The 12,259-nt window shown below is 34.8% G+C and overlaps 2 protein-coding genes across 2 annotated transcripts in view; one reads left to right on the top strand and one right to left on the bottom strand.

The window, feature by feature from the left end:
- Positions 1 to 2,057, top strand: Rae1 (ribonucleic acid export 1). The gene is made up of 8 exons (XM_065355448.1): positions 1 to 376; positions 450 to 542; positions 614 to 787; positions 861 to 932; positions 1,008 to 1,161; positions 1,226 to 1,356; positions 1,438 to 1,632; positions 1,725 to 2,057. The coding sequence occupies exons 1-8, from the start codon at positions 197 to 199 to the stop codon at positions 1,806 to 1,808; spliced, it is 1,083 nt and encodes a 360-aa protein (XP_065211520.1). The 5' UTR covers positions 1 to 196; the 3' UTR covers positions 1,809 to 2,057.
- LOC135839429 (oxidative stress-induced growth inhibitor 2-like) overlaps positions 2,050 to 12,259 on the bottom strand; it is a 27,086-nt gene continuing 16,876 nt past the window's right edge. The window contains exons 3-8 of the mRNA XM_065355447.1: positions 4,149 to 4,306; positions 3,892 to 4,065; positions 3,520 to 3,774; positions 3,167 to 3,413; positions 2,703 to 3,088; positions 2,050 to 2,621 (exon numbers count right to left, since the gene is read on the bottom strand). Of these exons, the coding sequence (XP_065211519.1) occupies positions 2,427 to 2,621; positions 2,703 to 3,088; positions 3,167 to 3,413; positions 3,520 to 3,774; positions 3,892 to 4,065; positions 4,149 to 4,306 (1,415 nt within the window). The 3' untranslated portion in view covers positions 2,050 to 2,426. The remainder of the gene's footprint in view (positions 2,622 to 2,702; positions 3,089 to 3,166; positions 3,414 to 3,519; positions 3,775 to 3,891; positions 4,066 to 4,148; positions 4,307 to 12,259) is intronic.

The following is a 12,259-nucleotide window of genomic DNA, read 5'->3' on the forward strand; positions in this document are numbered from 1 at the left end:
GATTTTTTTTCCGTCGGTAACTTTTTGTTTTTGTGTTTTGTTTGATAAAAGAAGTACTTTCAAAATTCCTCTCGATATAATCGTTAATTTCGTTATAATTTCCGTGAATTTGTGATGGCATACTAGTTCCACATTTGTGCTCTGCTTTCATTGTATGTAATCGTTCAATTCAACTTGACGTTCCAGTGTAGTAATAATGTTCTCACAAGGAAACTTGGGTTCTACATCATTCACTAGTGGAACCACCACTACAACAGTGAATCCGATGAAAGATTTCGAAGTATCATCTCCACCGGAAGATTCCATATCTGCTTTAGCCTTCAGTCCTGAAACTATTCCATCTAATTTACTCGTAGCTGGCAGTTGGGATAATTGTGTAAGTATCCAAGATCCAAAAACATCGCATGTTGATCAACGTATATTTCATTATATTGTGTAATATTCTATAGGTCCGATGCTGGGAAGTAGAACAAACTGGTAAAACGATTCCCAAGTCGATGCAGAATGTTCAAGCTCCTGTATTGGATGTAGCTTGGTTTGACGTAAGTTTTGATATTCTCATCTACCTACAATATTGATAAACTGTAGTCTCTAACAAACTGAAATATTACAGGATGGAACTAAAGTTTTCATAGCATCCTGTGATAAAGCTGCGAGATGCTGGGATTTAGCTAGTAATCAAGTTATACAAGTAGCCGGTCATGATGCCCCTATTAAAACTTGTCATTGGATTAAAGCTCAGAATTATGCTTGTTTAATGACTGGTTCTTGGGATAAAACGTTGAAAGTGAGTGTCGTAATTCCGAATGTTTGTTATCGAATCTCAATTTTAAATGCTTACATTATATTCTGTGATTTAGTTTTGGGATTTAAGATCGCCAACTCCTATGATGACCATTCCACTTCCCGAAAGATGTTACTGTGCTGATGTGGTAAGTTGATAAATCTAACCCGAATCTATGAAGTGTTACGGTCATAGATCTAATACACGTGTATTTTTTTTTCAGGATTATCCCATGGCAGTTGTCGGTACTGCTAATCGTGGATTGATAATTTATCAGTTGGATAACCAACCTAGAGAATTTAAACGAGTCGATTCACCGCTGAAATATCAACACCGTTGCATAGCTATATTTAGAGATAAAAAGAAACAGCCAACAGGTGAGAGATGATGAAATCTTCAAGTTCAAAAGGTGTTCGAAGCTTCAACTTTTGTTTTTTCTAGGATTTGCTTTGGGAAGTGTCGAAGGTAGAGTTGCTATACAGTACGTAAATCCTCAAAATCCCAAAGATAATTTCACTTTCAAGTGTCATCGTTCTAATGCACCTCCCACTGGATATCAAGATATTTACGCTGTATGTGATCATGTGATAAATTTCATTAACATTCGAGTCGAACGTAAAACTTGTAATTTTCTATTTCGATTCCGTTTGCAGGTCAACGATATTGCTTTTCATCCGGTTCATGGTACTTTGGCTACTGTTGGTTCCGATGGCACCTTTAGTTTCTGGGATAAAGACGCTCGTACCAAACTTAAACCCTCTGAACCTATGGAACAATCTATTACCAGAAGTTGCTTCAATCATAACGGACAAATTTTCGCTTATGCTGTCAGTTACGATTGGTCTAAGGTTCGTTTTACTACGTATTTTTCCATCGTTTTTGATGAAATATCCATCGACAACGAACTCGTGTTTATTAAATTCGTTTGTTCAACTTACAGGGCCACGAATATAATACTATAAAGAAGAATCACATATTTTTAAGGTCATGTTTCGACGAACTGAAGCCTAGAACGCAATCATGATTGGATTTTTCGTGGTTTAAGTAAGATTTTCCCTAAAAAAAATCGATCTACAATATGGCTACCTGAAAATGGAACCAACATCCGTGTTTTTTTCTAATTATTAATTCGATTTAATTAAATTTTTGTATTTGAACGGTAACGTAATGCGATATTTCTGATCATTCTGCTTTAATAAATGTAAGAGATGAGAAGAGTTATGAATTATGATTTTATTATTTATCAAGTAATAAAAACAATGAAATTGAACAACCATTTCCAAATATTTATTTGTACTATTTCCAATTACATAAATATACCATAGCTTTAGATAGTATAATGCAGTCATATACGATAATAGATATTTGAAAGATATTTTTATCTCGTATAATTTCTTTAAACGGAGTTCAGACACTTCATTGAATTAGAATTGATATTAGCTTTCAAAATTTTGACAATTATCTTCGCGATGTTAACAACTAAAATCAGCTACGTCATTCGTCACAACGAAATTCCATTTCCACCCGAACGTATTCGATTTGATCTCGAACTTGGGTGAGAAATATACACATTCCACTTAGCATCGGCCAAATATTTATAAATGAAAAGAGTTGAAAATCAATATATTCTTGACGGTGACGTTCACGTCTCGTTTTTTCTGCATTTGATTAAATGGCTAGCTATGGCGACCGCTCCTCCTGGAATCACTCGAACGATATTATCACCAACCAAAGGTCCCATAGCGTATAATCCTTTGGGTGAATTAACTACTTCGTGAGTCGAAGGCTTCACAGCAATAGGATTCTTATTACTGTCGATAGGTTGACTTTTGTAACACTGCGAAAAAAGTAAACAAAGTAGCGATAAAAAACGCTGGTAATTAGTGTACTAAACGAAAGAAGTTGGAAGTAAACATACCCCTAAGGTTCTTCCATTATCGAATTCAGGAGGTAAAAAATTCAATTCCGGTCGATACCCTACCATTACAGCCATTAAAGAGACTTTATACCACGATGATAGTCCATCTGGAGCCATGATCCGGACACGTTTTCCTTTTATGGAACGACAAATGTTTAATACTATGTGTTGAGCTAATGCTGTATAACTTTCCGGCCGGTTTTCGTTTTTCATCATTTTATAAACCAGATGGTATTCGGGATACATATGTTTAGGGAATTTATTCTCGTTCAAAGATGTATGACTATTGAATACGTGGATTACAGGGATACCTCGTCGAACAGCGGCTAAAACAGCGTCAGCGGCGCTTAATCCCGAACCGATGACGAGAACTGGGACTAAATGAGCTGTAAACAAATACCAGATGAGTAAATTCATCGCGAGATGAAACTTGTACTGTATCTATCGAAATATCAAGAACGTACCTTTGCATTGATTACTCTCGGTTAAATTAGCCATAGCTGATTCGAAAGGTTTCAAGTCGTGGAATACCCAATCTGGATTACTTAGTTCGCCGGGAACGTTTAGAGTATTATGAATATCACTGGTACCGGTTGCTAGCACCACATATCGACAAATATACTTGAAGCAAGTGTTCTTAACACCGTCGTAACCTTCGACTTCCCAATTCATGTTCTCCAAGTTGATATTATCGCGTAACATATTTTTGTACTGGAAGAAAAGAAAAAATGAAATAGATAGGTATACTTGGACTTTCATGGTGTTGGAATCTTCAAAAATAATCAGATTCTTTGAATTGTACAGTTATAGTACTTACACAACTCTTGCTTTTGATCCTTTTCAACGATGTGATGAAAGAAAAATTCCTAAAATTCTTCGACAGTCTCATGTGTTCAACGTAGTCGTTGTAATACTGAGCGACGTGCTTGATTTTCACTCGTTTAGGCATTCGGTAATTATTACAATTGCATTTGATATCATTCTGTTGCATTGATTCCCATTCATAGAATGGTAATTTTGGTAACTCCATCCACGAGCTAATACTAATTGTAGTCGTTTCTCCATCTAGAGCCTGAGTATAAGAAATAAATACCAATAATAATTAAACAGTAGAAAGATGATTTGCGAATGCCTAATATGTAGTAAGATGAAAGACTGGTTATATAGTCATTCAGAAAACGATACTCACTTGCCAAGATCCACCTGGTTTCCCTTTACCAATAATCACATGATCGATACAAGACGAATTATGTTTCCATTCAATCAGGCATCTGTCATTGTTTGTTAGATCTTGATCGTCAAAAGGATGATTCAGATTATCGACCAGGACAGACACAGGATTACGTGAACGTCCTTCTAATCCCTTTGAAACGTTACAAAAACACAATTAATTGGTGAATTTGAAAGGGTGTACTTGAGTAATAATGCTGAGCAATGATTTCTTACCTGAGATAGCATATCTAAGTCTTGTTCCAATAGAGATTTATCTTGTGGCATATACTGTAATCTGGCTGTGAGCATTTCATCAGGATGCTTTCCTCCATTATAATACGGCCAATTACCGGATAATATGTACGATAATATGATTCCAGAGGGACCGTTACCTAATTATGACAATGAAACAATACAAAGAAGAAATTAGAATTATGTAATAAAATGGAAAATATAAGAATAATCCTGTTTCAAAAAAAAATCTCAATCGTCAATCTTATCAGGGTTTGTGTACATTTTCAAATTCCCGCCGCTTTGGAAAAATAAACAGAAAAAATCCACCCCCACCCAAATGCTCCGAGTTCGTTGGACTTTTTTTTGTGATTTTTTGCCAGTGTTTGTGGAATCGTTGAGGTGATCGGAAGGTCACGTCGCGTTGGTGTCTTTCTTTTACGTCTGATCGTGAAAAATTTGGATTATTTAATTAATTTTATGGAACGATTATACAAAGGAAAGTAATCCAATTGATTTCCGGTTACGATGTTTAGTGAAGTGTTAGTGTCTTTACTCCATGTTTGTTATTTCGGAGTGCTCGAACTGCTCGAAGACACCCCCGGCAACCGATTGCCGGTGGAATTGTCAAAACGTGCTTTCAAGTTTCGTCTTTTGTTTTATTATGCTTCGAAATTCAAATTTCGGGAACCTTTGTGCGGATTTGTTTTTTATTGTTTAATTAGTGTAAAGATTGGAGATTGGAGAATAATCGTTGAAGTTGAAATTTATTCGAAGTTGGTGTTATTGAAATGAGCGTAAGGTTGCATTTCGGAAGCGGAATTCAGGAATATCAGGTACGTTGAACTTCGTTGCTTTGATTTTATTCTGGGGAATGGGAATATATTTCATATCATATCAGTTTTGATACTTATTCAAGTTAATTGATTGAAGAAATGCATAATGCATAACTCATCGTCCATCGAAGCATCTTCACTCTGATGACTAATTCAATTCAATTGAAATAGATTGTGTCGTAGTTCGGCGACCAGTGTTAGCAAGATAAGATTGTTATTGTTGATGATTCATTGATTTGAGATGCACCAAAATGCAAAATTTGACATGAAATGGACGATAATGAAATGAATGAATCAGAACTCGTATTTGCGAAGAATCTATTCTATTTTTTCACGTCGAACAAATTCGATGAAGTACTTATGATTGGAATTCGGCTGGTGTTGGTTTTTCGATTTTGATGAAATGTGTGAGGTTAATATTCTTCTTCAAGATGGAAGATCATTCAAATCAAACAGTTGGATGTTGATAATGCATTTGAAGAGTATTCACTCTTAATAAAAAAATTTAAGTTAAATGCTTTTGTGGGTTTTGTGATCTTGGTGAGCTTTTTAGTGATCGTGGTTCATTTCAAATTTCAACTGAACAGTGAGCTCCGGTCATGTTATAACATAACCAGGTTGAAAACTTGAAACTATTTGAAGCATACGTTTCCAAAACGCACTAAGTCCATTTTCAAAGATTCTGAGGTTGCAAGGCCATCTAGCATAAAGTTGGGGCCCGAAATTGCTGATTTTTTGATATAGGTATTGTGCCCAAGGGTCTTGGCTACGCCGTATCAAAAAATCAGCCAATTTGGGCCATTTCTACGTTTCCAAATTGTACTACGTACCATGAATATCTTATCAATTTTTTTTTGGACTGAGTGCGTTTTGGAAACAGGAAACGTATGCTTCTCATTTGAATTTGAATTGGTGGTGAACTGGTGATGATGGTGGTTTTCTCGACCTTTGAAAATACTTGAGTAATAAGTGGTTCCAGGTTCTGGTTCCCAAAAGGTTTTCAAATGTAGTTTTTTTGGTTTCAAAAGATATCTTTCAGTTTATGGTTCCAAAGAACAAACTGTTTTAGTATACATAGTTCTGGTGTAAGGAACGTTCTCTAGTTCTGGTTATTCTATCTATTTCGCTTTTGGTGTTCTGCTGGCGATTCTACCAATCAAAAAAAAAAAAAACTGTCCTCATGGTCGAATTTTACTGCCCAAATTTATTTTATCGATTTTTCCTGACGAATTTTTGAAAATTCATAATTGACCAATTTCAGCGATTTATGAGTCTTTTTCTTTGAAAAATACCTACTTACATAACGGTTAAAATGATAATAATTGATCTAGAAACTTAGAAAGTAGTACGAGTATAAGCTCCCTCGATTCAAATTTCACCATTTTCAGTCATTTTGGAGCCTCCAGTGCGCCTTTGGATTTTTCCAGATTCCAGAATTCAAAAATTTTTCTAAGAAATGAAATAAATTTGGGTACCTAGCTTAAAATCGAGTTGTGCCTTATTCTCGAGACTTATTCAACGCGTTAATTCGCATTTGGCTCAATTTCCATGCGAACACCTCGTGGGTTTTTTGACGAGAACGTTTAAGAGGGAAAATTGAAAAAATCATCAACTTTCTGTTTATGGGAGAGCTTTTAAAATATGCAGGAATGGCTGTGTCTCCCAAAACCATCCATCTGAATCCGAATTCATGCATTTTGATACATTCTGGAGCCTCCAGTGTTATTTTGGATTTTTCCACAATGTCTCTAAAAGGGATGGAAATTAATTGAGGCGACTAAACATCGAGTTGTGGCTTTTTTTCAACCTATTTAACGAGTTTATTTGTATTTTGCTCAATTTCTAATCGGACACACCTCAAGTAGGTTTGTTCAAAAAAAATTGTGGGAAAATTTTCAAAATTTGGACGAATAACCGTCTCTTGTCCAAAACCAGCTCCCCGAATCCGAATTTTACCATTTCCATTTCGATCCATTCTGGAGCCTCCAGCGCAATTATTTATTTATTTATTTATTTTTTTTTTTTGGGTGTTTGTAATTACTTGATTATTACTTACACCCGTCGTATGAGATTTAAATCGAGTTGGTGAGGTCAAGTTTTTTAATTGGGTCTAAGAATTTTTTAATTTCGGAAGGGTCGTCTGGTATGAATAGGGATCTTTCATCTATTTGTAGGGACAATCTGTGCTGATGTAAGGAGGGACAGTGAAATAGTAAGTGTTGGACAGATATAAGTTCTGACAGGCAGAACTGACATGTGGGTTTTGGGGCCTTTTCATAGAGGTGATTGTGAGTGATTTTTGTGTGGCCAATTCTCAGTCTGGTTATAATGATTTCTTCAAGTCTGTTTAAGTGGGAGAGGTTTTTCCAAGGATGGACTAATTTTTTATGTTGAAAGAGTTTGTTTGTGGTTTGGAGAGACCAAAAGTTTTGCCATTTCTTAAGTGTGCTTTGGGTGAAGATAGATTTGAGGTCGTCAGCTGTGATAAATATAAGGGGAGAAAGGGTGGTGGCAGATTTTGCATTAATATCTACAATTTCATTTCCTAAGATTCCAACGTGGCTGGGTACATACATAAACTGTATGAAGAAGTTTGAATTTTGTAAGTCAAATAGAGTTTTATGAATATTTTGAATTAGAAGGTGATCGGAAAAAAGATTTTGGATAGCAGTTAGTGAGCTGAGGGAATCACTTTGAATTAAGAAGGACTTATTTTCTGATTCATAAGTGAGTATATCACAGAGAGACAGTGGAAAATAGCTGCGAGTTCGGCAGTGTAGATTGAAGAACAGTTATGGATTTTAAAATTTGGAATTCTATCATTTATAGAGTATGCATATTCTGTGTGAAGTGTTGGTATTTTTGATCCATCTGTAAAGCAAAGATTGAATTTTTTGTATTCTGATAAGAGTTCAAGATAGTTCTGTTTTATTACTAATGGAGAGTGGCTATTTTTTGGGTAGTTAATAAGCTGTAGGTTGACTTGAGGAAGTTTTAGAAGCCAAGGGGGGTATAATATTGGTTTTTGGATGAGAGTTTTAGGATTGATTTGAAGATCATTCAACATTGTGATGAAATTAGAAATGGGTCCTTCTATATGATCAAAATGTGATTTCCACAGATTTTAAAAATTCTTTCAGAAAATGTGGAAATTACTCGTAATTTCTGGTAATTGTTTCAAACAGGTTGCGGATAAACGACAACTCGATTTTTAGCTGCCCAAATTATGTCTACGCCTTCTGGAGAAATTTTAAAATTCTGCGGAAAAATCGAAAATCGCGCTGGAGGCTCCAGAATTACCGGATTCGATTCAAGAGAGTTGATGCAAGTTTCAGGACCCATTTTCATCGGCTGTAGGTGAGTTGATTCCCGTTTGATTTTTTTTGAAATGAAGGTGTCCGAATTGATTCCCATCTTTTCTTTTGACATGTACGAATTGATTCCCACCTTTTCTTTTCACATGTACGAGTTGATTCCCACCTTTTTTTTCACATGTACGAATTGATTCCCACATTTTATTTTCGAGTGTACGAATTAATTCCCATGTACTTTTTTATTGCGCATGAATGAATTGATTACATTTCAGGTCAGGGTTTGTGCTGAAGTAGCCATATAGGTATTTACCTATTTATCTGCTGTGCAATTGCACTTTATTACATGAACAAATATGTACCTATCGACAATGTATGAATCAATTTCAAACTACAGATAACTCTTATCTCTGAATAGCGCAGCAATGCTTTTATTTAGTTTTCTCATTCACTGCCCTTTCTTAATTTCATTGAAGAAACCATGAATCAATACAGCAAGAAGGAGATCACGTCATTGGAGTTCGTTTCTCAGTTATGTTTCAAGTTTCTGCCCACAAGCGTTTAGTTAATTAATTTCATTACATAGATTTATAACCATCCTTCTCATGATCCTTTTTTTTTTCTAAAAGCTTTATAGCAACATACTTTTTGGGAGACAACCCAGCCAACCTCCTTAGTCCTTATGGTGTCTCCTGGGTAACGCTAATAGGCTGAAAACAATTCGTACACTCGAAAATAAAATGTGGGAATCAATTCGTACATGTGAAAAGAAAAGGTGGGAATCAATTCGGACATGTCAAAAGAAAAGGTGGGAATCAATTCGGACATGTCAAAAGAAAAGGTGGGAATCAATTCGGACAGTTTTTTCATTTTGGGAATCAACTCACCAACTCCCTTTTCATCATTCAAACTGAATGTTAAAAAAAAATCAATTCAAGAAGCTAAAATTTTGCTTAATGGGGGTTTTAGACAATGCAGTTTCCAAAAATCACGATCTCAAGAGGTTGGAAAAAATAAAGCTTTTACGGTCTAACCATGATTCCTGGTGGTTGGGGGGGGGGGGACTCACAAAATCCGTGTTAGGGTTCAATCGGTTTTTTTTTTACCTAATCATAAGGTTATTTTAGCCGAAAGCATTTCAACAAAATTCGCTAAAATTTGGTGCGTTTTTTGGATTTTGGTTTGTCGTTGGATCGAAGAGCGTTAAGAACGGATGAATATTTGATTCAAAATTCGCGGATGTCAAAATTTTTAAAAAGGCTTAAAAGTGGATGCGAAAGATCAAAAAAGTCAAATTAAAAACCATTCCAACAAAAAAAGTGAATTTTTGCCTATTTTGCATTGCTTGTAATGAGAGGGAGTCGCGAAAGGTCGAGCTGCCAAAATGGGGAAAAGAATGGTCCTTTATTTCCTCATTTCACCAATCAAAAATTGGTTTATCGAAAAGAACTGACAAGTGAGACATTTTAGTGGGAAATCCCTCCATGTGATATATCTGATGTGTACTACGTAGGTAATAGGTATAATATCCAAACTCTAATGAACTCTTTAATTTAATAATATTATAGGTGTTTACAACAATAGTCAATAATAATGATCTCAACATTTGTGCTTACTTACGTACACACGGTAATTTAATCGAGAGTTTATTCAAGTGAGATGAAAATTTTCCACCAGAATGATTTAATTAAATAATTAAAAGCGTTAATAACCGAATCGAAATCTAATTCTGATAAATGGGTTTGAGAGATTGAGTAAGCTGGTCGGCATTGACAACATAGAAATACATCAACGCCGCCGCCGCCGACGGCTTGTCTCATGTATTCTCACTCACATTGGTCGTTCAGTTATTCAAAGTACGAAATTATATAGAGTATGAAAATTCAATTCGAAAAATCACTCGATGTGGAAGGGCTAATAACTAATCAGTAGATAGACATTAGACATACTATTTAATCAGGTCAGGTAAAGTAATTTTTTAATTGCCTATACTCGGTCGTAGTATGTGTTGATTTAAGATCATGAAAATGATATACCAGTTACCTACACAGTACACACATAGGTACCTACCTATTCAAAATGTTACATTTTTCGCAAAATATATAACGTCGGTCATATTATTTTTAGTTTGGATATTCGGTTCGTTAACGTCGATACGCCTACGACGTTAAAGATGGACAAAATCAACACTTTCTAGTATAGCAATTAGTACTGTATGTGTAAAGAAGTCTTTTCAAAGGCCAATAACTTTTGATTGAATGGAAATACTGAACTCATTGTAACTGTATCAGATTTCTAATGAGAAACGTTGTCCAATATCGATTACTAAAATTTCATCCTTATTGACTACAGGGTGTTTGAAATTTGTTCTCTTCGTTTTGCTGAAAATTTACAAAGGGCTTTCTAAAAAGGTACTGTGTGTAGGGAATGTAATTTTGAAAATGTTTGATGATGTCCTATTAATAAAATGGTCTCTGAAATACATAATTAAATTCAAATTTATAGAGTTCCTTTTGTTATTCGGTCTCCATGTTTTTCAGGTGTCTGTCATAGAATTTAAAACGATTTTTGTATGTTTTTTGGACTTAATGTCCAAAAATCTACTGCTGTTTCGGAATTGATATAATTTTACAACATGCAGAATAGTCGAAGCATGATAAGTTCCTTATTACCGTAGGTTCTCTTACGACTCTTTATGAGTAATGCAGCGATTATACGTGCAGAGCTGTTGTAATAATCATGATGGTTGATAGTCATTTCGGAAAAAACTACACCGTGAAAAATTCCTACGTGAGATATTTTCTAAAATGAAATGTTGCAGTTCTGTAATCTTTTTTGAGTAAAACTTTATCGGTTTAGAGTTCTTTAAATTCTGCTTTCACAATTTTTTTTTTCAATACCATATGAAAATTGTAAGCTATGTATATACAAAAGTCTACAATTTTTCTCACCTTTTTTTTCTTCATAAATATGGGGCATCAGGCACCAGAAATCATTTTCCAATAGTGATTTTTGCGTTTTCATTGAAATAAAATGAATTACTCGTATTGTAACTTGGATGATTAGGTGTAAAAACTTTTTAAAATTTGGATCTCTATCAGCCTCCCCCCTCCCCTTCTGAGACAGAAGAAAAAAGTATCTAATTTTAAATTTGAATTTTTTGAAATTATTGAGCTCAGAGTGTGACATAATGTTGTCTTCAATAGACCTGTTTGGGGAAAGGTTTTGTGCTTACAAATTTTTAAAAGCAGTATATTTCGTCATAAAGCCAACTTTGGAGTGTGATCGCTCGAGATTGCTGAAATTTGAAGAAAATCTACTTGCGGTGTTTCAAGATGTAGATAATTGAGACTGGTTTCAAAAATATTCGTCAAAAACTTCAAAAGTTCAATTTGAGCTTTTTTTGAAAGCTTAATGTTCAAAAGCTTGTCAATTTTGACGCTTTAATTTGAAAATTTGAAGAGAAAAAATCCAGAAAGCAAAAATTTTTCTGAAATTTTCAAAACCATGGGGATAAGAAGCCCCGAAATTTTGGCCAAAATGTTTAAAAAGTCAGAAATCGTGTGACTTATTGGTTTATGAGTTTTAGAAAACTCCTAATCAAATTTTCAGAGAAGTTACCCCTTTCCAGGTCCCCTCCCCCCAGGTCTTATTTCATGAATTCATGATCCTGAAATGATTCTGCGTTGACCCATTAAGCAATTTGGTATTAAAATCCAAGACCACTGTCAGGGTTCTACTCAGCAATTAAAAATTTGCTAATCGCTTATTTTCGGACAAATTCATCGTGAACTTGCCATAACTAGATCGAAAGAGCATGCAAAAATTTACAACCAGCCCAAATTTCAAGTCCTAAGATGTATTTTTCGATTTTTGATGAATTTTTAAAAATCAAATTCAGGGTAAAAATGAGAAAAAAAATCAAAATTTTACCAAATTGACCAAGAAAGCTGAAATTTGGGATATT

This window comes from Planococcus citri, chromosome 3 (assembly GCF_950023065.1).
Source record: "Planococcus citri chromosome 3, ihPlaCitr1.1, whole genome shotgun sequence".
In the NCBI taxonomy this organism is placed as follows: Eukaryota; Metazoa; Arthropoda; class Insecta; order Hemiptera; family Pseudococcidae; genus Planococcus; species Planococcus citri.